This window comes from Callorhinus ursinus, unplaced genomic scaffold (genome assembly GCF_003265705.2).
Source record: "Callorhinus ursinus isolate GAN/ISIS: 27379988/994484 unplaced genomic scaffold, GSC_fseal_2.0 scaffold8, whole genome shotgun sequence".
Taxonomy (NCBI): domain Eukaryota; kingdom Metazoa; phylum Chordata; class Mammalia; order Carnivora; family Otariidae; genus Callorhinus; species Callorhinus ursinus.
The window spans coordinates 58,451,729-58,477,700 of record NW_027397070.1 but is presented as its reverse complement, the minus strand read 5'-3'; the positions used below and the strand labels follow the sequence as shown (position 1 = coordinate 58,477,700).

At 44.0% G+C, this 25,972-nt stretch overlaps 1 protein-coding gene across 6 annotated transcripts in view; it reads left to right on the top strand.

The window, feature by feature from the left end:
* The window catches only part of KCNK10 (potassium two pore domain channel subfamily K member 10), a 134,838-nt gene that overhangs the window by 65,457 nt on the left and 43,409 nt on the right, over positions 1 to 25,972 (top strand). For 4 of the 6 annotated variants that reach the window (XM_073895701.1, XM_073895698.1, XM_073895699.1 and 1 more), the window contains 3 exons: positions 1,034 to 1,368; positions 15,094 to 15,222; positions 20,175 to 20,292. In XM_073895701.1, the coding sequence (XP_073751802.1) occupies positions 1,144 to 1,368; positions 15,094 to 15,222; positions 20,175 to 20,292 (472 nt within the window). In that variant the 5' untranslated portion in view covers positions 1,034 to 1,143. The remainder of the gene's footprint in view (positions 1 to 1,033; positions 1,369 to 15,093; positions 15,223 to 20,174; positions 20,293 to 25,972) is intronic. The other 2 variants (XM_025870459.2, XM_073895700.1) reach the window with 1 other exon arrangement.

The following is a 25,972-nucleotide window of genomic DNA, read 5'->3' as shown; positions in this document are numbered from 1 at the left end:
TCAAATGCGTTGCTGTTCCTTGCTGCACAAGACAGCGTTCTGAAGTGCATGAGAGCATCCCGTGTGCAACACGACTCTGCTCTTCCTGCCATTCTAGAAAAGCCTCCAGCTTCACATATTTATTTCCAAGGTAATGAAATTGGCCTTCTAGAGACCAGGGACCTTTGAGAATCCAATATGTTCTCAAAACGAAGGGGGAATTTCTTTTTCAATGGCTTCTTACTGGAGGAAAATAGAAGAAAAATTCTGTCACTAAGGTCATCGCATTTTCTACCTAGAAATGTGCTTAAAATCTATTTTATTATTCTTATGTTTTTCCAGGAAACCAAGTTACTTGGCATGAAACATCACTCATTGTTTCCTTCCCTTAGTCCAGTCACCCGTTCTTTTGTTTTTCACTTTGGTTGTCTTCTGAAACCCCAACTTTTTTTTTTTTTTTTTTTACTATGTCTGAGTTTTGACTTGTCTGCCTGATAGCAAGCTTGCCTTGTTCTTCCCTTTGTTTTGTGACCACGACCCGGGATGGAAGGGACTTTGAAACTCATTAGACGTTCATGTCCTCTCTGCTCTTGGTATCCTCCAGTCCTCAGTATGTGGACAGAGTAGCTGGGCATCAATCTCCTATTTATTCCCTCTCCGAGTTGCCCAACACGTCTGTTTTTCAAATATGAAGGTTTGTCCTGCATCCTAGACATTGTTTAACCAAGGAAGCTTGAGAGAAGAAATGAATTCTAAATTACGGCGACCTGACTTTCAAAACTGGACCCTTGTAGAGAAATATAAGAATTTTAAACTCAGTTACTACTACTTTTTTTTGAAACACCAGGACTCCTGGTGCTCCTTTTCTAAGAACTCAAGCAGGCACCTCGAAACTGATCAGATCCTCTTACCGCCCGGCTTGGTGAGCCAGGTTTTCATGCTCCCGTTTGAAAGCTGGCTTGAGAAAGACATCTGTGCTTTGTTTCTGACGAGTTCCGTGCCTTGTATTTATCAACAAACTCTCTCTCCCCCTGTCCCCCGCCCTGTTTCTCAGTGGCCGTTCCGGCAGCAGCGCCCCCTGTGTGCCAGCCCAAGGGGGCCACTAACGGGCACTACGCCGCCCCACGCCTCTCCATCTCCTCCCGAGCCACGGTGGTAGCCAGGATGGAAGGCGCCTCCCAGGGGGGCTTGCAGACCGTCATGAAGTGGAAAACAGTCGTCGCAATCTTTGTGGTCGTGGTGGTCTACCTCGTCACCGGCGGTCTGGTCTTTCGAGCATTGGAGCAGCCCTTCGAGAGCAGCCAGAAGAATACCATTGCCTTGGAGAAGGCGGAGTTCCTGCGGGATCATATCTGCGTGAGCCCACAGGAGCTGGAGACGCTGATCCAGGTGAGCGGGGAGCGAGTCAGCTGCAGAGCAGCCTGCGGGCAGAAGGGGCAGCTTGGGTTTTGTTCTTCGGGCTCACTGAGTTTTTGCCTTTGGTTGAGATGCTCCTGATGGTCAGGGAGGGCCTCTCTGGGGAGGTGGCATCTGAGCTGGGACCTCAAAGGAGCCAGAGAGTGAGGCATGTGATGATGTGCGGGAAGGGGGGGCCACGCGTGCCACAGCCTTGATGCCGCGACGTTAGGAGCAGGCAGGGTTTCGCATCACCTGCTTTTGGATGAGGTGGCTGGAGGCAGAAGTAGGCGAAAGGGCTTTGGATCTTCAAATTCGAGTCCATCTCTTTGTGCTGATCAAGTTCCTGATTCTGAAGTCTGTGTGAGACGCTGGGCCAAGAGGGTGCCCTTAGAAGCCAAAGAAGGAATTTTAAATAAGCAGGGATGTGTTAACCTGTCCCAGGTCAATGAGAATGGAGTAAAGATCACCAGAGGGGGGATGGGAGGCTGTTGGCGACTTGACAGGGCAGTTTTGGTGGATTTATGGGGATGAAATAATAAGGATAGTCGTAGTAGTAATAATCAGGATTGCTGTTTTTGAACACTTATTGCATCAGGCACTGTGCTAAGGTCCTTGCATACCTTGGATATTAAGAAAAAAATATCCATAAAAAGATGGAGACAGAGAACTTTGGGCTACCACCTAGAGAAGCAGGGCAATGAAAGCAGGGGTGGGGGTAGCTGGGAGGGCCATGGGAGACAGAGTCATCTCAGGTGGTGTGGTGGGAGCAAATGAAACAGGAGGCTCCAGAAGCCTGGGAAGGGCAGGGAGCCATGTCCCAGAGGGAGGAAGGGCAGTGGTTGGGAGCCCAGTTGGGGGGCTTCATCGTGCAGGAGATGGAGGATGGCTGCCTCAGAGACTGAGGTTTGAGTTCCTATCCTACACATGCTCCTGAACCAGGAAGTGTAGGTCCTGGGTGAAAGGCGGTGACATTTATGGAGGCAAGGGAGAGTCATATCTTTCCAGGGGTTCTAAAGTTTGCAAGGCAGAGGGATGAAAATGATGGCTCCCGTGACTCCTTCTGCTGTGGGGTTATCTGCATTAAATTCTAAGGGCTACTGCAATCCAGGATATTGCAGGATTTGCAAGACTGACCTGGCTATTTGTATATTTATTTCAAACTACATTGATAGGCTAGGAGAATTATGGGGCTCCTTATGATCTGGAACATTCATAGCAATTGTATTCCTTTAAAGAAATTTTGATAATCTGACTTGACTTTTATAAATAAATAGAAATACACATTCTCCCCACCCCCCGGAAATAAATATGATTTCATATCTATGATCCTATAATTTTTGTTAAGAAAGAAAACTTTAAAATGCAAAAATCTAAGGGCAGTATTTCATATTATTCTTTCTTCGATAGCTTTGTCTTTTTTCCCCTCACTTTATGAGAAAATGCTATCAAATTTGTGATGATGGGAGTGTTGTACCAATCTGTGCCAGATTTAAGGCCTAGAATGTCAAAGAAAATGGGGGAAACAATTCTGGAGTAATTTTAAGTAAGAACGGAATTATACATGTTATTGTGATATGTGGTGAGATCCTTTCTATTTAGTTGCAATATATATAACAACCTAAAAAGTGGTCCGAATTGAATCTAGAGTCATGCTTGCATTTGCCTTCCTTAGACAGTGAGGTCTTGAGGAAAAAGATTATGTCATATTATCTTTGCATCCACGTGTAGCCTATGCATTGCTTTGCATCTAATTATTGCCCAATAGAGAAATCCTTTTTTTTTTTTAAGATTTTATTTATTTATTCATGAGAGACAGAGGGAGAGAGAGAGGGAGATAGAGAGAGAGAAGCAGAGGGAGAAGCAGGCTCCCAAGGGGCAGGGAGCCCGATGCGGGACTCGATCCCAGGACCCTGGGATCATGACCTGAGCCGAAGGCAGACGCTTAACCATCTGAGCCACCCAGGCACCCGAGAAATCCTTTTGGATTGAGATATCAAACTAAATTTGTAACATTGGTGATACCATGAGATATCTGAAATTATTCATGCACTGGTTTATTTATTTATGTATTGCCCATTCTTTGGCTCTCTTCTTCATGAAAGAGCTCAGAGGCCAGAATGGACAGGATGGGGGCGTGTAGAGATTCTAATTCTGGTGCTGCCATTAAAACCTGTCCCCTACTTTAGCCTCAAAAATTTCTCTGGGAAATGTGTGTGTGTGTGTGTGTGTGTGTGTGTGTGTGTGTGTGTGTGTGTGTATGACACACATACACATCCTTAAGGTCATTTTTGTAACAATTAAAAGCTACCCTGTATTAGACACCTTTTATAAGCCAGATGCCTTACACTCATTATCTCATTTATTCATTCCAACAACCCTCTAAGTTGGCACTATTACACCCATTTTATAGGTGAGGAAGCCGATTCTAAAATAGGTAGAGTAACTTCCCAACCCCCAAAGTGGCCAGCCTGGGGTTCAAAGTGTGGTCTGTCTGACCTTGCCCTTCCTCCAACCAATGAGTCTACAAGGTCTTTAGGTAGGTCTTGCTTTGCATAAACTCAGCTCTCTCTTAAACATTTGCTTTGTGTTTAACAGTTTCCAGAATTTTAACGGAGTCAAGAAACACTGGAGTTCCCTGTTTCTTAACAGAAAGCATCTCTCTGTGTCTTCTCCCTGCACCCACTGAGTGTGAGCCTTGGGCTTGGGATACTTTAAGATCTCCAGCCACTGTGATGTAAGGCTTTATACTTGTGTTTATCTACAGAGTTTTTCACAACACACAGGTTAAGCAGATTTAAATGTTGAATCTGTGTTAATCAAGAACAAATTGATCATGGTTTGCCTTTCAGTTCACTGATTCCTTCATAGCATGAAAAGGTCCACACTATGGATTAGAGGAAGCATTCTCTCACTTCATGTGTCTGAGCAGCATTGGATATAGTGCTCATACAACTTTTTGGAAGGGTTTTCAGTGTGGTATGTTCCAAGCTGGACAAACATAGTATTATTGTACTTCACCCAAGTCTGAAAGGAGTGACTGACAGGTAAAAAATGATATCAATGGTATTTATCTGGTAATGTCAGGACCCTTGGCTGGATTGAGTGAACCCCTCATAAAGTAAGCTGGAAGGTGTAATTCATGTTATTAATAATAAAAACAGAGTACCCAGAACCGCTTCACTCCCATGAAAGGCCTGGATAGCTTAAAAGAGCCATAGCTGGGGGAAGGGTTTTCAAAAGAATGAAACCACTGTTATGGGGTGCTGTGGGACTCCAGAGGAGACCGTTGGGTCACCGTCCCTGACCAGATTGCTGTTATGGAGGGAACTGTCTCAATGAATTCATCCATATGTTCTCTAAGTTGCTATTGAGTTCCTGTTGTATCAGGTCACATGCTAAGTGCTGGGGTTAGAAAAGAGGAGCATAAAATACACCGTGAGCAAGTTACTAACCTCTCTGTGATCCAGTTTCATTATCAATAAAATGTGCCTAAAATCCCTCACCCTTGGTGGTGTTGAGAGGATTAAAGTCTATAATTCATGAGAAGGGCTTTTAACGATGTTTGGCACATGGCGAGTGCTCAAAAAAAGATCGTTTCCCCTGCTGCTGGGGCTTGTAGTATTGTTCTAAGAACTCAGAGTTTCAGGCAGTGGTTCTTTTTTTTTTTTCCTTAAGTTTTTGTTTTAATTCCAGTTAGTTAACATAGTGTTATATCAGTTTCAGGCGTACAATGTAGTGATTCCACAGTTCCACATGTCCCCTGGTTCAAGCAGTGGTTCTTATTGGGGAGGGGGTTCACCCCCATCATGGGGCATCTGACAACATCTGGAGACATTTTTGGTTGTCGTGACTTGAGGGGGTTCTAGTAGAATGTGGTGAGGAGAGACCAGGGATGCCGCTAAATGGCCTGAATGCACAGGACAGCCCCGACACAGCAAAGAATTAATTCAGTCAAATGTCAGCAGTGCCAAGGCCGAGAAACCCTGGAAGAAGAGGCACATAAACCAACAATTGGAATTTACTGCAATGGAGCTATTTTTTTTCCCAGTGTTATGGTGATATAATTGACCTACTCACCGTATAGGTTCAAGATGTACGGAAGAATGGTCTGAACGTATATTGTGAGGTGATTTCTACCGCTGTTTGCTTGGCATCCATCACCGAGTATAGACCCAATAAAGAACAAAAGCAAAAAGAATAAAAAAAGCATTTCTCCTTGTGGTGAGAACCCTCAAGATTGACTCTCTTAACACCTTTCCTGTGGTGTTAGCTCTAGGCATCATGCTGTACTTTACATCCTAGTGCTTTTGTGTCTTATAACCGGGAGCTGTCACTTTTTGACCACCTTCCTCTGATTTTCCCACCCCCACTTTTGGCCTCTGATCTCTTTTTCTATGAGTTTTTTGTTTGCTTTGTTGTTGTTGTTGTTTTAGATTCCACATTTAAGTGAGGTCATACAGTATTTGTCTTTCTCTGACTTGTTTTACTTAGCCTCATGCCATCAAGGTCCATTCATACTCCACTTTGTATATGTATTACTACAACTTCTTTATCCACTCCTCGGTCCCTGGATACTTAGGTTGTTTCTGGGTCTTGTCTATTGTAAATAATGCTGCTATGAGCATGAGGGTGTGTGTGTTTTTTCAAGTTAGAGTTTTTGTTTTTTTTGGACATATTCCCAGAAGTGGAATTGCTGGCTCATATGGCCGTTCTATTTTTAATTTTCTGAGGATGCTCCATACTATTCTCCACAGCGGTGACACCAGTTTGCATTCCCCCCTAGCAGTGCCCGAGGCTTCCCTCTTCTCCACATCTGCACCCGCATTTGTTGTCTCTTGTCTTTTTGATGATGACCGGAATGGAGCTATTTGAAGTATATGAAAAATGGGGGCCCCTGTGAGGCAAATGGAGGTCAGGGAAGTTTCTGTGGTCATTTATCTCTTTTAGTCCTTACAACTGTTCTAGAAAGATGGTCTTTTGTGCCCATTTACAGATGAGGAAACTGAGGCAGCAGGCAGCAAAGTTACATGCTCAACGTTGCCCATTTAGTAAGCAGAAGATCTAGGATTTACTCCTGCGCAGTCTGACCACGTATCCTAGGCTTTTAAACACAACCTATTCAAACAGAAACGTGGACTATGGGAGGAGGTTCATTCTGCAGGCCATGGATAAAGGGCATCCCAGGGGTGCGTGTGGCCCATTGAGAGAGCTTCAGGTGGTCATTGTGGCTAGAGCTGAGAGGTATGGGAAATGATGGCAAATGAGGCTGGAGAGGCGAGTGGGGTTGGATTTGGGAGCTGCCCACAGAGGCTTGCTCAGGAGTTGGGCTTTATGCCCTGGGAAGTGGGGAGTCAATGCAAAGTTTAAGCAAGGCAGTGACATGATGAAAATTTTCTTCCGGAACAATAATTCTTTTAGCAATGGGGACTTTGGGTTGGTGGAAGGAGACACTGGAGGAAGGAAGACCCATTAGAAGAATATTAGAACACTGGAGGTGAGAGATGCCAAGACACAGAGAAGGGGCCGCATGGAAGAGAGTCAGACAAAGAAAACTGGCAAATGACTCATTCCCATTCAGCAGAGATTTCCGGAGTGCCTGCTCAGTGCTCCGCGCCCCTCCTTGTTCAGGCAGAGCCCCGTGGGCACCATAGCCGGCGATGAGCACTCAAGCTCTGCAGTTTCCCCTCCTGTGTTAAATCTCGTTCCTGCTTCCCGGCTGGGTGACTTGGGAAGTAGTCACCCCAGGCCTCAGCTTCCCATCTGTAAACTGGACATTGTGGTATTCGGGTCTACCTGTTCGGGTAGTCTGAATAGCGAACAAACAATTCAGTTACTTTTACTATTGTGACTGCTATTATTTATTTGTTAGGGAAGGAAGAAAAAAGAAACCAGAAAGCCCCTAAAGTATATCCATCCTGGGGTCCTGCTAAGGGGAGAGAGAAGAAAGCTCCTAAGTGCCCTTTGGGGCTTCAATCTTAAATTTTCTAGTTGACGAATTCTCTCAATTTGCTTCTACTGTTAAAGTGTGAAGTCACCTTCACGGAAGTTGCTCTGCGAGTGCGGGTTTGGTCTGCTAACACCAATGGGGCTGTGTTTTGTGGCTTGAGCCCAGGGAGGCAACATAGCCGTTCCTATTCTATTTAGAGGGCTTACCACGGCCACCTAGATCAGCGTCTGTATCCTGAGCTTTGGTGGGGACACTGAGCCTCGTACATATTAAGTAGACACTAACGCTGACTCCCCTGATCACTGTCTGTACCACCCTCCCCACACTGTTCCTCATGTGATTTGGGAAACATTCTAGAGAACCTCAGGGACCCAGAAGACTCAGGTAGCCCCCAAGGCACAGGTCAGCACAAGGATAAGATGGCCATCATTCCGAGGTATGACTGAGTGAAAGGGCCTGTGTCCTCTGACTGAGGGCCTGATTGCTGTTCATCCCCTACTGAGGCGTGTGGATCTTCCAGTTTGATGCCCTGGGGCAAGCCACTTAACCGGAGCTGAGCCTCAGCGGTTCAACCCAGAGCGGACACATAAGAGCCATCCATCTCTGGACTCTCACCCAGTCTGCAGATGACTAACAGATTTCCTGCAGAGCTGTCCTTAGTGATAAAAGATGGCTCCCGCTTTTTGGTTGTTCGCTTTCCCCTAGGCATTGTTCTAAGTGCTTCCATGTCTGAGCTCATTTTGCCCTTGCAATTTTGAGCCTACAGGTAGATTCCATCGCCATCATGCCATTTTATGGATGAGAAAATTAAATCTTATTCTAAGTAGCTTGTCCAAGTAAGTGAGAGTCGGTACATGGTTAAATGGGGTTTTGAGCCTTGGGACACCTGACTCTGGAGCCCATAGGTCTAACATTGTGCTATGCTGCTCACTTGTGTTAATGGTGGGTATTCCCTACAGTACATCTGGACCTTTTCTGAAAGCTTTTACTCCAAGGAAAAGACTGGAGGGAGAAGGATGAATTTTTAAGGAGGCATGGGCTGTCTTACTTGGTACTGTAGTGGGTTTATGTGGACTATTGCATTTTCAAGAAGGGGGTGTCAAGGAGAGGAAGGAGCACGGCTATGAAAGTCAGGTAGACTTGGTCCCTTACTCCACCAAAACTAAGGCCACCTCTCCTAGGAAACGGTGGGACAGTCCCTCTCATTCAGAATATGAGGTGGGGGGAAGGAGATAACCCACACAGACCACCAGCAGAGAGCCTGGCATCTAGCTGGCATTCAGGAAACATTATTTCCTTCAACTTGATTTGATGGCCATCTGATTCCAAGAACCTCTTTATCCTCACTGCTCTGACATGCCTCGATTGCTTATTTCCCTGTCCCCACTACAATTGCCTTAGAAACTTCTGTCGTGGCTAGTCTTGGAGAAAGCGATAACACTTTCATCTTCTGTAATCCTCAAAGAATAAAACCACAAGGCGGCTTCCCTGACTGACAGGGGGAGGGAACCATGTCCCAGCCTGGGTGGATAATGCTATGTAGCAGTTGTTTTTCAGGCTGCGAATGCTTACATGTTGTTTTTTTTTTTTTAAGACTTTGAATGTCTCCACTGTAGCTCATGGGGTCACACAGCTGTTTTCTCTCTAGGTATTAGCCACGTGGAAGGGAGGGGTGTTTCACCGGAGTGGGTGTAGTGTTGGGCAAGGAGACCACCAGAGAGGACATGGGAGTTTCCATTCTAAGGGCCTTGTTGTAGTGCAGGCAACAAGGATTCCTTTCTCACCGGAGGGCGCTCTTGGGGGCAGCTCGTGTAGCGCCGCCCTCCCCCCACGAGTGAGCAGGCTACCTCACTGTCTGGAAAGTTGACTTTTTTCCTGGCGTACTTCACTCAGACCTTGTTTTGGCAAGTTACTTAACTTCTTGGAACCCTCCTGACCTCAAAACGGGCACTTTCTATTCTTGGTGGTCTCTTTATCTGAAGAAAACCTGAAGCTTCCACCTGCCTGGCGTGGGCTAGGTCTGGAATTTCCTGGAAATGTGAGCCTTTGGATGCAGGGGTCCCTTCTCATCCTGCTATGTCTCTCCTTCCTTGACTGGTTCATGTCGTTTTATGGTGGTCAACAGGATCTCTGCCACTGGTTTTCATTTTATGATCTCTTGGGGATTTTGATCCTTTGCTAGTAAGTGATTAGAGTCTTAGATACTTTGTTCAGGACTCTGGCATACTGATTCATTTCACTGGCTCTGCTCTTTGGGTCTGACTCTGCCATGCTTTGGCGGCACACGAATTCATTTAAGATACGAGCAGCTGTGTGAGAGGACTGGGTACTGGGTGGTGTCCTGGGCGTGGACCTTTAATGCTGTCATGGTGACCCAAACTGCTATTCTGCAGATACAGGAGGGCCAGGGATCAGGAGCTGCCAAACTCTTCTCTCCAGAAGCAGCAGCTGTTGGTTAATTTGCATGAGCCACGAACATTTCCCAAGGCCATGACATCTACCATTCCCTTCTTCTGCCAAGCCCCAAATCCCTTACTCAATTACTCACTCATTCACTCATTCATTCATTAATTCAACAAATTCCCTGTTTTCCTGCTGCGTGCCAACTTCAGTGCTAAGTCCTGGGGACACGATGGTGAGTAAAAGGGGTACATATAGTCCCTGACCTCTTGGAGTTTCTAGCTAGGATGACCAATCATCCCAGTTTTCATGGTTTTGGAATACTCATTAATAGCATCCCTTTCTCTCTCAAAATTGACCTGGTTTGAAAGATATTATGGTTACCCTACTGATAAGTAGTAGCGGAGGCAAACCTTGTGCATGTAATCCCATGAATCAGTATAAATAAAACTGTGATGAACGATGCAAAGAAGAAGGAGCTGTCGGGCACATGAGCAAGAGAACTGACACAGGAGGCCAGGGATTCTGGGCAGGGGAACTGAGTGCCAAGGCCCCGTGGTGGAAGGATGCCCAGGATCTCTGAGGACTTGAGAGAAGAGGAGCATATATGGCTGGAGGTGAGTTCCCAAGGGAACTTGGTAGGAGTTTACCCTGGGGTCAAGAGGGGGTCAAACCACGCAGGGCTTTATCCTAAGAGCCCTGGGAGGCTATGGCCATTTCAGGCAGTAGGGTGGCTTGGCCCTGCAGCATCCAACATTCACGTGTGCCTCCGCCCTTAATAGACCCTATTGAGTGAACATTATTTTTCTTATCTGCCTCCTTCCCACAACTGTGAGGTCTTCCGGGTTGAGTCTGTGTCTTTTATCCATATGTCCCTCATGCCTGGCACAGCGGCCGGCCCATAGAAGATGCTTGAGGTTTGAGGAATGAGTGAATAGGGCTTTTTATATCTGTTTTGGAGACTGAGAGCCCTTCATTCAGAACCTTCGGAGAAGCAAAGCAGAAAATTTTTTTGTTTCTGGGCAAGAGAGTTCCTTTCTTTTCAGTCTGGCCGTCAAGGTACTTCTCTCAAATCATCTTTCTGTTTTTTTTTCTGCATGAGCCAATTCCCTTGGTGTTCCTAACCTCCAAAGCTTTACATATTTAGGAACGCAATGATTTAAGGGAAGCATGGCACCTGAGCCACGGATTCAGCAGTCTGTGGAGATCCTTGCTGGGAGTCAGAGTGCAGAGCCAGCTAAGCCTTCTCCTTCCCCACCCTGGGCCATCCCTTCTTCCAAGCAGCCTTTTGTGCAAGAAGTTTAGATCACAGCTGCGGCAGCAGGTGACCTCTGTTGAGTACAGGTTTGGGTCCTTTGGGCCCAAGGACACAGCTCTGACGAAGTGAAGTGACCCCGCCCTCCTGGTGCTCTGAAGTCAGAGGTGCTGCCCTTTCTCCAGCGAAGTGCTCATGCAGAAGATTGTTCAATGCATGCAAGATCGGGCCTGCAGTCCCCGGCCTGTCTTTACAGGCCTCCACTTCATTATTATTATTGTTTTTATCCTTGAGGCTGTGATTCCATCATCGTTTAGTGAAGTTCTAAAGCTTTTAAGCTAGAAATTAAAGGGCTAATGGAAATTGGCATGGCACTGGAAAAAATGAATTTGCAAGTGAGGATTGTGTCCCTCCCCACAAAAAAAAACTCCCATAAAAATAAAACAAAAAGCATCAAGGAGTGGTGTGGTGTCCACATTTCTATACAGGTGTGCTTGTGTTTGTTTAAAGTGAAGTGAAAATCTTAATGAGAATTTGGCTCATATAATTATTTTCATTATTTACTCTCAAATGTATTCATTTAGATAACTAATATTAACTGAATGCTTGTCACGAAGCAGGTGCTATGTTTGGCTCTAGCGATCAGAACACAGTAACAAAGGAGGCAAGGTGCCTTCTTCCTGTCCTCCAGAAGCTTCCAGTCTTGTCTTAGTTGTACCACTAGTTAACACTTGCATGGTGTTTGCTGTGGCCAGGCACTGCTCTAAATATGTTGTTGATCATTTAATGTTTACAGTGGTCCTTTGAGGTAGGGGTAAGCACCTGAAGGGAGGAGTTAAATTACTTGCCCAAGCTCAACTGAGAGGTAGAACTGGGATCTGGAGATGGGGAGAATCTGCATGATGCTCTACTTGCGGTCCCTATTCACAGAGCAGGAGTCTCTGACTCAACCTGTGGGACCTCCAAAAGGACCTTCTTTCACTGCAGAGTAACGATTAGCTGTTGGTTGTGCTCTAGAGGGACATGGCTTTGTGTCTTCACATACGGTGTTGAGGTCGGGTCAACATATTCTGTTGAAAACCAAAGTTGTGTTTATGGTTATCCTTCGGGTCTGTGGTTAAGAGTAACTTCTTAGTCTATTGAGAACAAGGAAAATTCTTTTCCTTCTCAATGGACAGAAGAGATGGAAAGCTTGCCGATGCAGGTTAACTTTATGGAGAAGTGAGGACTTAACCTTTCATTCTTTGAAAAATGAGGGCCAGATCACAAATTCTTACTTTTCTGTATTGTCCTATTTCATGGGGAAGAAGGTGACATAACAGATGAGCTTTAGCACAATGTTCGCATGCTGGACAGAGAACTCTCTGTGGGAGAGAGGAGAAGGCAGGGTTGAAAGAATACTTTTAACCAGTCCCAGCTCTGCCACTTACTAACTACTACAACCATGGCCAAGTTACTTCTTTTTTCTGTTGTCTCATTTATAAAGTGGGAGTAATAACGTGACTTTTCATAATGGGGTTTTTGTGGAGGGTTGAGTAAGGGAAGAAGGCACATTGCAAATGCTGGCTACTAGCATTATTTTTATAAGTATTCTAGAGCTTTCTTCAAAGTCTCTGGGATTGTCTCTGCTTCCTTCTGTCCCCAGAACAAATTGCGCTCATTAGAGATTGGTGCTGGTTGTAGGGGCTGACACATTCTTTGAGAGGGCAGAGGAAATGAGGTATTAATTTGGGATTATGTGGGGCATACATCAAGGACCCTCAGGACCAGGGTGACTTTTCAGCAACACTTGGCAGATTTGTTCCTGAATCTGTAAAGGATGAGTCCAAATGGAGATGAAAGAGTGACAGTTCTTTAGAAAGTTTGCTGATCTCATCAGAGCATACACGATACCCAAATTCCTTACGGACTTGATGCTTTCCTCATGGTTTAAAACTTCTCTTATTTCATCCCTTATGTAGTCAAAGAGAGAGTGAAAATTAATTCTATATTGTAAGGCACAATTTGGAAGGTAAAAGAGCTCCCCCAAATATGGCTTGATCCCACATGACAATATTTAGATAGTCATTAGTGTATACCCAGGTGCTAATGGATTGAGTTTTATTTTTTTTAGACCAAATCTTTTTTTTTTAAGATTACTTATTTATATATTTGAGAGAGAGAGCACACTTGAGCATGCCAGTGGGGGTGGGGGAAGGAGGGGAGGGACAGAGGGAGAGAGAACCTGGAGCAGACTCCCTGCGGAACACAGAGCCTGATGTGGGGCTCGATCTCATGACCCTGAGATCATGACCTGAGCTGAAACTAAGAGTTGGTCACTCAACTGACTGAGCCACCCGGGTACCCCATGAATTGAGTTTTAGAACATTACCCCCACCAGGGAATTAACTAGTGGTAGCAAGGAAAACCACTTGTCTAAGACCATAGGCTCTGGATGTGCGGTCTAGCTCGCCTCGGGTTTTGCTGTTTTAGTCTCTAGACAGATTCTGTACTCATCCTGTCTGTTCTGCAGGTGGCCTTCACTTTAGATTTATAACCAGGCTATAAAGTTTTGTTGAAAGCCTGCTGTTGGAGACCCGAGGAAGGGCTAGTATTTGACATATAACTAGATACAGTTAGGATAGCAGGAAAATAAACACTGTCATAATATTCACCGAGGTACAGAAGGTGGCTCTTGCTTTTTCTTTTTGTGGTCTGGTCTAGTTTTTGCGAATACTTCTTTGTGGGAGATGCTGAGGGGTTACGGCTGTAGGAGACCCAGCCTGGGTGGGAGCCAGCCTGCTCTCTGCAAGGCAGGGAGCTGGGCCAAGAGGGTCCGGGATGGGGAGAAAGGAGAACACTGAGGATGGAGAGAAGCTGCCTTTCCCGCATTTAGGAAGGTGATCTTCCTGTTGACAATTCTAATAGCATCTGCTTGCTAGCTTTGCTGTGCACTAGATACGGGACCATGGTCAAGGGGCTTGACTATTCTAAATCTCATGTGCCCCTGGGGCAATAGTGATGTGTGTCTCCCAGCGTCATCATGAGGGTTGACTGAGTTCCTCTGTGCACTAGTAAGTTCTCAGAAAGGATTCCTGTTATTATTAATATTATTATATATGAAATGACAAGGCACATGGCTCAAAGGTTTATACCCACTGAAAAAAAATCCTGACAACCACCCTGCAGGGAAAGACTTCCTCGTGTTATAGATGAAGAAATGGAGACTCCGAGAAGCTGAGTAATGTGCATATGATGAACATTTACCACTTTATGCACAGACTTTCTCTGTTGAAAGAATAAGTGCTGATGGGGGCTGTCCTGTCCACCTCTGCACTGAAGCAAAGACTCCTCGTAATCAGCCACAGATGTGCCTTCCTGGGGGTGGCTCAAGTTTTTGTGATGTGGTCTCACACTTGGATGTAAAATTGCCCCTCTCCTAGCACCAGCGTATTCGCTCCTGCCATGGTGAAATATTTATGTGAGAAATGCTTCTGGAGCAGGGGAAATAAAAAGCAACTGTCGCGAGCAAATTAATATCATACTTCCATTTCTTACCTGAGGCCCTTCTGCCATAGATGTGGAAGGAGGTGGAAAGATATTCTGTCCTGTTTTGGGGGTTTTGAATCATTAGAGGCATTTCTGAGTTGTAATGAATGTGTTCTGCCAATTGTCTTTCTCTGTCTCGTGGGGTTTGTGGTTTGCCTTCTGTCCATTAATGACTGAAATTTGCTCCCTTTTAATACATTTATGAAGTCACTTTTCATACCCACCGCCCTCATCCTGCCTCGGCCTCTGGCTAAATATCTATTTCATAGACCCCTTTGCGGACTGTGCCCTCTTGGGACTAAGAATGTGGTAGATGCAGAACCAGCTTTGGCTTCTCAGATGAGGTCCTTTCCTTTTGTCCACGTGGTATAAGCTATTAGTAAGGTGACCATACATCCTGTGTTTCCCCTGTCTTGTGGCCCCAGCATAGCCATTCACAGAGCCCCTCTTTACTCGGCAAGTGTGCTGGGTTGGACCGTGGGTCAGATGATCACTCTGGCTACTAGTGTCCACGCATATGGCGTCGATCGGCTGTATCCATCAGCCGGTCTCAGACAAACTCCGCCTTTGTTTGTTTTTCTTTCAGGTGCCACATAAGGCAACAGAGAAACAGATTATCTCACCGAGTACACAGATCATCGGAGAAAAGCCACAGACAGTTAGCGGTCCCCTGTGGGTCATCATTCATCCCACTGTAGTGCTAAAGCTCACGATGGTATCTTGCGCCATCTGCAACAGTGATTTGGGCAGCCTGGCATTGCCTAATGGGATTACAGCATGGGGGTGGGAGGGGGGAGCTGGTGGGGGTACCTGGTGGGGGACCTCCGAGGGTTATCTTTACCTCCTGTCTTCCTATCAGCCTCAGACCCACCTCACTTTCAGAGGGGATGCAGTTTCTTTGTTATACCTTTCGGGTGGTCTTAACGCCTGGGGGTGGTAGTGGGAGGATGGGGGGGAGGGGGACAGACTCTTTTATCTATTTGTTCCCCAGTTTTACTGAGATATGATTGACATATAATGTGTAAGCTTAAGGTGTACGATATATTGATTTGCTACATTTATATATTGCAAGGAATTACATTATACTTTCATCATGTCACATAATTACCATTTTTTTTTTGTGGTGAAAGTACTTAAGATCTGCTTTCTTAGCAACTTTCAAAGGTATAATGCAGTAGCACTAACTGTGATCACAGCGTTGTACGTTAGGTCCTCAGAACTTACTCATCTTATAAGGGAAAGTTTGTCCCCTTTGACCAACATTGCCCCATTTCTCCCACCGCCCAGCCCCTGGGCAGCCACCACTCTATTCTTTTAGATCTTACCCCATTCACATTAGCTACTCACCTTCTTCTTTTTTAAAACAATCATTATATTTCTTTTCGTGGGGCTACTTTCTTATTATGTTTCTCTGCTTTTACAAAGAAGTAAATTGCATGGGTCTAAACTTATTACTTTAGTTTGTTCATTCATTTATTATTGATCTGAACATTTACTCATGAGTTGTTTACTGGGTAGCTGGATGGGTGCTGGAAATTCCAACTTAGAGGCTAAAAAGGAAATACAAGAATGAGTGGAATTAAATTTTAAAGTAATGCCCTCTTATCTAGAGTACCCTTTTCCTGAAGGTCTCACATCATATCGAGTATAATTTCTTTTTGGATCCTCATAAGAGCTCTCTGAACTTGATATTGGTTGAACTTGTAAGTGCACACACGATGCTCACTGGGTCTGAGATTGTGGCCTAACATGATGTCACTGTTGGTTATATCTCTCCCCTATAACTGATTTTTTGAGTGAAGCTGTACACAGCTCAGATGCATCATTTCATTATCTATGTGCTCAGACATTTCTAATGGGCTGGCTTATCTTCACTTTTGCAGACTGAACACAGAGAAAAAAACATAAGAGCAAGTGCATTTAATTTTAAAATGTTTTACTTGACTTCAAACAATTAAGATCATTAGAAAATACTTTAAAAAATTAATAAAGTTGGAACTCTGAGCTCAATCAGAAATATTCTTATTGAGTTAAAAATGATGTTATTAATTCAAGTGATAGTCTGTTTAAACTGTGTTTTCTTTCTGTGTGTATAGCCCGAGTTTGCCAATTTGTTTTAATTGTGGTGGTTTGCTGGAGTCTTTCTGACCCACCCGATCTAGACAGAATAATCAAACCTTGTTCCCAGGACTGGGGATTGTCCAAAGCCTCACCAAGGTCTTGGTGACTTGTTGGAGAGCTTCATTTTCTCCTTGCTCAGGTTCCAAATCTCGTTCTGGCCCCACCGTGCCCATAACAGCCCTTATATTTAATTTTCACAAAACCACTTCCTCAAAGTATTTGCATGTGTAGCCCATTTTACTGTAGATTTGGGAAAGTGAGAGAGGGATTTACATCGCAGATATAAACAAAGTTAAAGTTGGATGCTGGATGCACCTGCCTTTCAAAGTCCCCGGCTTTGCTGCAGCTGAGCCCGAAGCTCCCACGCATCCATGGACACTCCTTTCTCACTTTTTCTTCCTTGTCTTCCTGCTTTTTTGGGGCTTTCACTCTCTTTTATCTATTCCTTCCCTCTCAGGGTATAAAATCAGTCTTTCCCCATGTTTATTTATTTTTTAAATTTTATTTTAAATGCAAAGCAGTTAAGCTCTCACCAGCTTCAACAGCCAAATGAAGGTTGGTGCCTGCATTTATATGTTTAAGGATGTATTCTAATTAGAAATGATCCTTTGAAAGGTCCTTTTGCCTAAGTTCTTGGGAAGTGGCGGTCTTCCTCCTCATTTCTGTCTGGAGGTGAGCATGGAGGTGGGGAGAGAGGCATGCCACATAGAGAAGAGAGGTAAAAACCACGGCTTGGGCCCAGTCCAGTTTTGAATTCTGGCTTTCACTTCCCGGCTGTGTGGCCTAGGGCAAGTTATTTGACTTTCCTGAGCCTGGTTCCCTATCTCTAATGTGGGGATAATATTACTTTCTTGCAAGTTGTAGAAATGGTAAAATTGGATAACACACAAGTTGCAGGAAGGATAAAATGGAATAACACTTCTAAAGCACCTGCCCGTGCGCAGAAACTCAACAAATAGTAGTTTCCCTCCCGACACATGCTTTCCTTGAGGGCTACATATGTAAACATTAAATATTTATGAATTGCATAATTCAAAAAATGAAACTTAAAAAGGAATCTTACTCTGGATTTTTTGATGAAACAAATAATCATCCCCACTTGTCTCTGCTGCAAATCTGTACTTTTATGTGCTGCTCATGACATTTAGGTGCATTTCTCAGCACAGTGAGACTTGATTGAACCCCAACTCTCTATGCAGCTTCATAGATGTTGTAAATATTAGGTATTGATAGTGTGATTTGAACCCAACTAAGTGACTGAGGCCTAGAGCTGTCCCCAAGGTATTACTTGCAGATGGGCCTGGCAGAGCCGAATACTTAAAGAGGACATAAACACTAGTTAAGGCCTGTGGTTTGGTCTGATGGCACTCACACAGCACAGTGAAAATGGGTATTTTACCAGAAGAAAGGACTTGCCATCTGTCTTCCTCTGAAGCAGAGCAGAGCGTTGCCTCTGATGAGTGATAGTTGTCAATTAGGTCGGTTAAACATGGGCTAAGACAGCCTGTGTGAATTCCACGAGGCTGGATTTTAAAACCTGGGGTGCCAGGGTTTAATCTTAGAAACAGCATCCAGTGGAATATGTCATGTTCTTAGGGGCAGAAAAGAATACACTTAAACAAAAGAGATTTTTCCCCCCTATCGTCCAGTCAGTTGTCTAGGGGTCTGCCAGATCTAGCCCACGACCTGCTTTTGTATCAACTATGAGCTAAGACTAGTTTTTGCATATTTAAAGCATTGTGAAAGGAAAAGAAAAACATGCAACAGAAACCATATGTGGCCCACAAAGCCTAAAATATTTACTATCTGGCCCTTAAAGAAAAAGGTTGCTGATCCGTGGTCTAGAGAGTTTGAAATATCTCCAATTAGTGAAGGCAAAAGGTAACGATGATTGACTTTTTCAGTTAGTCTGATTAGTGGCAAACGCTGTCCGCCTGTTTGAACAAAGATTCATGGGCATTATTTAGGATAAATAGAATCACATTTCAGTATTTAACTGTGACCTGTTATCTCCACATGAAGTTATTCCAACTTTGTTCAGGGAACAGTGTCTCTATTTGTTGTTCCAGAAGTAGCTCATATGTCTGTCACCTCTCTCTGAAGGCCCCACCTGTCACTTCCTCAGCACAGCTCACTTGCTTGAAGGTTCTTCCTACCCTCTCCCCTGGCCTGAAAGGGGTGGGCAGAGGCCAGCTCAGGAAGGGCTGCTGACGTATTTGGCACCTTATTCTGCACATGCAGAGTCTAGGCAAGGATTTTCAGCAGGGGAGTGTGTGATCAAAAGCCAATTAAATATATGTGGTGCAGGAGTAGGAGCCCTGGGAAGCAGGTATCTGTGGGGGCTGCACTACATGGATCGAGCCTCCTGGAAGAAGTGGAGCCCAGATTGGAGCCTGCAGGATAGGCATGACTGGGGGAGGGCATAAGCAAAGGTCCGGAGGTATCAGGGAGTGTCTTAGTGTGAAACGAGCTTGGATATCAGTGTGGCCAATTTATGTGAATTTAAGGGGTATGGAATTCCAAATCCTGCAGCCAGCGAAGAGTCATGGTTACTTAGTTTAAAAGGAGGTGTGTGTGTGTGTGTGTGTGTGTGTGTGTGTGTGTGTGTGTGTGTGTTGCAGGGTGGAGGTGGGGGGAGTCCAAATGACAGTCACGAAATTGACCTCTATTCCTTACCCCCTAACTCGGTGCTGGGCCCTGGGCTGAGTGCATTACACAGATCTTCTCATTGAATCCTCGAAACTCTGTGGGCAAAGGTATTATTATCGCCCCTTTGCAAATGAGGACCTTTACATTTACAGAGGTTAAGATAACTTGTCCATGGTTCTGAAGTTAATAATGAGCAGAGCCTTGCTGGTCTGATCTAGGAGCCCAGGCTCTCACTTCCTGCGATCTTGAAGCAAGCTCAGTGTAAAACATTTTAACAAAACAGAAAAGGGAAGAGTGAAAAGCAGCTGAGATCCTGCCATCCAGGAATGACATTTTGGGTGACAATCCTTCTAGACATCTTTCTATGTATATACACAGAGATATGTATGTATTTTGCATAACCCGTGCCCAGATTGCCTAAATCCTGTGCCTGCAAAATTTACATAAATGGCACCATACTATATAGCCTAGTTTTTTTTCCCACCTAAAACGAATTTTCTAATTTTACCAAGTGGGTGTTTAGTATTTCATGTTACGACTGCACCCACATTCGCGTAACCAGTCCCCTATAGATCATTTCAGTTTCTTTTTTTTTAAAGATTTACTTATTTATTTGAGAGAAGGAGGCATGTGTGAGAGCAGTGGGGGAGGGGTGTGTGTGGGAGGGGCAGAGAGCGATGTAGAGAGAGTCTCAAGCAGATTCCCACTGAGTGCGAAGCCCAACTTGGGGCTCCATCTCATGAACCTGAGATCATGACCCCAGCTGAAACCGAGTCAGACACTCAACCAACTGAGCCACTCAGTTGCCCAATCATTTCAGGTTCCTAAGCAAGGAAACAATTTGAGAGCTTTTTTAAATTTTTAACTGAATCTTGTGCTTTCTTGCTCTCTTTGCAGCATGCCCTTGACGCTGACAACGCAGGAGTAAGTCCGATAGGAAACTCTTCCAACAACAGCAGTCACTGGGACCTTGGAAGTGCCTTTTTCTTTGCTGGGACTGTCATCACCACCATAGGTATCCGTTCATTCGCTAACATCTTTTCCTCTGGGACCCTCCTGAGAAATGGCGCTTGGTCAACATTTGGTCCTAGAACCATGACAGCTTGAGGTTCAAAGGAGGCTCATGGCACACTGTCGGATAAATGCAGGGGTTGTGAGTGGTTTTCCATAAAAGGCAAAGCAGACTAAGGAATTTCATTTTTCAAAATAAGAGGTTAGAGAGCCTTTCGTTTGAAAGGACCTGATGAAATGGTCAGAGTGGAAAATCAAAATATGGAGTGGTCAGTGGAGCTCAAATTCCTTTTTAAAAACGTGTACTTTATTACTAAGGTTGCCTATGAAAGAACCCCAAAGTTCTACAGTTCGTTATGAGAGAGCCGTCTCTGCCCTTCTGCCTGTCCTCACCTCCCCTGGGTCAACCACTCTCGTCTCTTTTGATTGATTATTTTGATATTCATTTCCTTGTCTTTAAATATCACACTTGTATTGCCACTTCCTGAATTTTCAGTGTTAGAGATTATTTCTTGACTTCCGGTTGTGGAAGGTGAGAAATTACAGTGGTCCCCTCATCCACGCTTTTGCTTTCCGGGGTTTCATTTACCCTGGGTCACCTGTGGTCCGGAAGTGGATGATTGTCCTCTGATGCTGCATCAGAAGGTCAGTAGTGGCCTCATGCTACGTCACAGTGTCTGCGTCATTCACCTCACTTCATCTCACCACATGGGCATTTTGTCACTTCATAGCATCACAAGAAGAGGAAGGGCGAGTTCAATACAGATACTACCTTTGATCTTAGCCAAAAGGCTGAGAATCAATGGGTGAGTACAGTACAATATGGTATTTTGAGAGACCACATTCACAAAACTTTTATGAAAGTATATTGTTAAAGTTATTCTATTTTTATTATTGGCTACTGTTGTTAGTCTCTTCCTGTGCATAATGTATAAATTAAACTTTATCATAGGGATGTATGTATAGGAAAAAATATAGTATATATAGGGTTTGGTACTCTCCGTGGTTTCAGGCACCCCTGGGGGTCTTGGAACCTATCCCCTGCAGACAAGGGGGGATGACTGTAGTTCTTTTTTTCCCTCCCTGCCCCACTGTAAAAGGTCTCTCTTCCCATCCTCCTATCTTCCCAATATAGTTTAATTAGATCAACAGTGGATGTTTACATGATTTTGACCAGGCAAATGCTCTTTATAACTGATCCTGTGGTGATCTATGATTACCTCTTTCCTGCACTGAATTTTGTCTTATTATATCTGTGTGTGTCTCTTTTTCTGATTCTTGGGGAGTTTTATATTTTTGTGTTGGGGGTTAACTTTATAATCATACACAACAAACTTAGTTTCTCTTCTTTAAGCAGTATTTATTAGTTCCCTATCATAGGCGATGACATCTCTTTTTCTCTCCACACAATTTCAATTGACACCATCCTTTTGATGTTTATTTTTAAATTATTAAATATACTTATGGTTCTGTTCGATGATTTGCTCACTTCAAATGGTAACTCTTGGCTCTCAGCTATTATGTATAATGCAGTCAGTGAACTTAGCATCTCAACTTTTTTCACTCTTGGGCTGTGGATTATTACTCACTGTATCATTCTATAATGTCAGAGTATATGATTTACATTCTGTTCTGTTACCCTGATACTCGCATTTGTTTTAGTCACGTTTACGAAGTTACATATTGTCAGTGTTCCTCTCTAGTCCTTCCGTGACTTTCCCCATCATCACTTGCTCAGTTGAAACTCATCTTCAAGTAGTTGCCTTAAAAATGACTCACGGGAGAAATATTCCCCAGTCCTTGCATTGCTCAAAATGGCAACCTTACCCTCCTGCGGCAGTGTGGCTGGAAATGAAATTCTTGACTCACATTTTCTTTTTTGAGGGTCTTCTGGGTGATAATCCACTCTTTTCTGATATCTGTGCTGCTGTGGAGAAACCTGATGCGAGTCCAAGTTTTTCCCCCTTTTATAAATGATTTCACCTTTTTGCTTCGCTACTCAAAAGATTATTTATCTTTCATCTGATAATACTATTAGGCTTTGTCCCTTTTATTTCAGGAAAGCATTCTTTTTTTAAAAAATTTAAATTCAATTAATTAACATATAGTGTATTATTAGTTTCAGAGGTGGAGGTCAGTGATTCATTACACCCAGTGCTCATTACATCCTGTGCCCTCCTTAATGCCCATCACCCAGTTACCCCATCCCTCCTACCCCCTTCCCCTTCAGGAAAGTGTTCTTGATTGTCATCTTTAAACACGTTCTCTGCCATATGGTTTTGGTTCTGTTCTTTGGGGATTCCGACTATACATGTGTTGTCACTTCTTTGCCTGTCTTCTGTGCCTGTCATTTCCCCCTCTACTCCTTTTTAACTCTTAAAATGTGGTTTCCATTTTGTTCATTTTATCTTCTCTATTCCTTTCCTGTTTTTGCACGGTGCCTATTTTGCCATGTATTTCTTCCGATTTTATTTTCATTTTTGTGATCATTAGGGGACTTTTTTTTCCCCTTTGTGTTTCTTTTCTGAATTCTGTTAGCTCACATTCCATTTTTCCTTGTTATCTTTTCAATTCTTTCCTGATTTCTTGCTTTTCTGCTTTGTGGTTTTGCTGTGAAGGTTCTTGGAGGTGATTACTTCATAATTGGTCACACTTTTTGTCTGGTTGGGGCAATATATTTTTCTGCTGAGTGTCTTTCATCCATTCGTAAGTGTTGCTGCTCCTTCCACATTAAAAAAAAAAAGGCAGAAGTTTTATATTTATGCTGGGATGATTTCTCTTTTAAATACTTGATTCCCAACAAACTGGATATTCCTGATCCAGCTATCTGCTAAATGATTATGTCGGGCTGGGGAGGAGAGCCAGGAGAGGTAGTGTAACTTTCCAGGTAGCACATCCCCAACTTTTCTGCTGCCAAAGAGAGAGAGTTGCCTGCAAATGTGACCCATCTATGTTATTTTTTGTTTAGTCCTGCCTCTTTGATTTTTCTGAACCAGATCAAGTTCAAGGGGGCTTCTGCTGCTCTCTCTATTCACCCTGTTTTCTATACTTGGTGCAAACAAGGGTATCTCTTTTGAAATTCAGAATGAGACCCTCGCCTTCATAATTGGATTTTTGCTGGTATTTTCTAGGGTTTTCCACTGATGAGCCCTTTCTTCCTTCTCTGTGCCTCTTCTCTTTATTTTTTCCCATATGGAATCAGTCCAACTTTTTTGGTAATCCTTACACATGTGGGGGAAGCTATGGATAAAATTCCTCTCCCAGTTCTGTTGAAAAGGAGAGTTTTCTGCCCCTCTACAAAAATGTTGTCACACTGCAATAAAAATCCTCATTCAGAAGAATGGGAGACACATAGCATTGAGAGGCAGGAGGATCTCATCATTACCACCTTTTATGCTCTCTGGAAGGACCTCCCTCATCTGTTGCTCTCTGAGGCCCAGCTCTGCCTTCTGGGAGGGTCTTCCCTCCCCCTTACCCTTCACAACCACCTCTTATGTGGGTGTTAGATAGTGTGCTCTCCTTGGGGCACATACATCTTTGATGATCGATTTCCTATTGGTGCAAATTTCAGAGGCTAAGGATTGTTTTAGAGGCACAGGCTTTTGTTACTGTTTTTAGACCTAGCCTTTAGGACCTGTGTTGTTTCATTCAAGAAAGTTATATGCAATAAGAAAATTTGGGATGAGACAGAATTGGCATTTCTTTTTAGAAATGCAAATATACAAATATATTAAGATTGGCTATTACAAATATTGGAGGTGTGCATTGCACTAGTTGGTTTGGGGCCTAGGAGCCTTTTGACACTCTAGACCAGACTGGATCATTTTAGTCCACAATCTTACAGCTCCCAACACAGGAAGCAGGGTGACCTGGCACCATTTGGTATAGAACTCAATGACCCCCTAGAGCATCACTGTAGTGGATCAGAAACGACCAGTCTCAGGTTAAATTGTGTTCATCAGCCTGGTTTTACTAAGATGGGGAAATGTGTTATGCATTTTAGGAGGATTTATAGTAAAATAATTAAAACTGAAGAAGTCTGAGCCACTTCAAGAGGTACATTTTGGGAAATGCCCTCCAGTACTCAGTGTTGGATCCATGAGACATTAGTGTATGTTAAAGAAGACAGAAAAAGAAAAAATTCTAATTTTCTTGCTTTATAAAATAGTTAAATCAGTGGTCTGTAGGAGGCACTGAAAAACACTCTAGCTTTGTTGGAATGCACACTGATGGTATTTATTGTGTCAACTTGTTAGGGTCCCAGGGGCTTGGTTTATTAAACAACAGTGTTTATTGACCACATGACCTTATGTGATGGGGAATGGTGGTGCCATCTGCCTAATGAGAAACATTTGATATGTATCATTTGCTGCCCTTTGTGATGTATGTATCCTGGAATCTTTGAGTTTGGGCAAATCACTCTTAGTCCTTGGCTTCTGCTGCCTGGTGTCCATTCACTTGTACACTCTTGTCTCCTGATAACCAGTTCCTAAGTGGTCGCCTTCCACAAGCTTGGCCTCCGGGCTTCAGGGGATGAATCACATTTCCTAAACCAATAAATCTAGTGCTTTGCCTGTGTCTGGCCGCAGTCCTTAGTTCAGAGGTGGACGTGAGATCTAGATTAGGCCAATTAGAAACTCAGTTCCTAGGCTTTTGCTTAAGCTTTGGAGGAAGTGACTTCCTCTCTTTCTTCCTGGAGGTAAATCTGGAAGGAGATAGGCCCATGACTGGCAGTCGTGTTCTTGGCTAGAATTCAGATAACACTAAAGAAGCAGCAGAAGAAAAGCAGAGTGATAAATGGGGTCCAGCTAACATCTTGTGAACTTTGGATGAAGCTACCCACAAAGTGTTAAGAAACAAATGCTGAATCCCTTATTTACTGTGGGCAGTGTGTTTCTGTTTTTATTCAAGCCAGACTGCATTGGGTTTCTATGACCTAAAACTGAAAAAATCCTAAGTAATAACACACTTATGGGTCAGAGATCACGGAGGGTCCGTAAGTGTCCTCTGGTCTCGATGGGCTGTGCCTGACCCAGTAGTCACAGGTGCTATCCCGCACCTTCTTTGGGCCACTCACTCTTGATGTCTTAGGCAGAACATCTGATCAGATGAGACTCTGGGTCAAGGCATTTTTGTCCTGGCTGCCTGGGAGGCTCTGTTGCCTCTGTTGTGGGAGGCAGGACACTATGTCGTATCTATGCATGGGATGAAGACCCTTCCCCAAAATCTGCAGGGAAGGTGGGTGCTGAACAGGAAACTACTATGAAACAAGCATACAAACAAAAAACCAATGAAGATAAAACCCAGCCCCAATTACAAGTCCACTTCAGTATCATGGCTCAGTGTCATTGCTAGAGACTGGGTCCTTGTTCCACGCAACGGGTAAAAGCGCTATTTTCTCTCTCACTCTCTCTCTTAATTGAAAACTAAAGCACTGTAAGTTGAAAACCATTTAGCTGGCTAAATTTTAACTCTAGAGTGGAGGATTTTTTTGTAAAATCATACAGTTAGAGAATTCTAAACAAAACCTGAGTACAATGATGGTAAGAATAATTATTTGGTGTTGAATTCATTCATCACATATGGTAGCAAGGCTTTTAAGAAAACTCAGGGCCCGAGCACCTGGGTGGCTCAGATGGTTAAGCGTCTGCCTTCAGCTCAGGTCATGATCCCAGGGTCCTGGG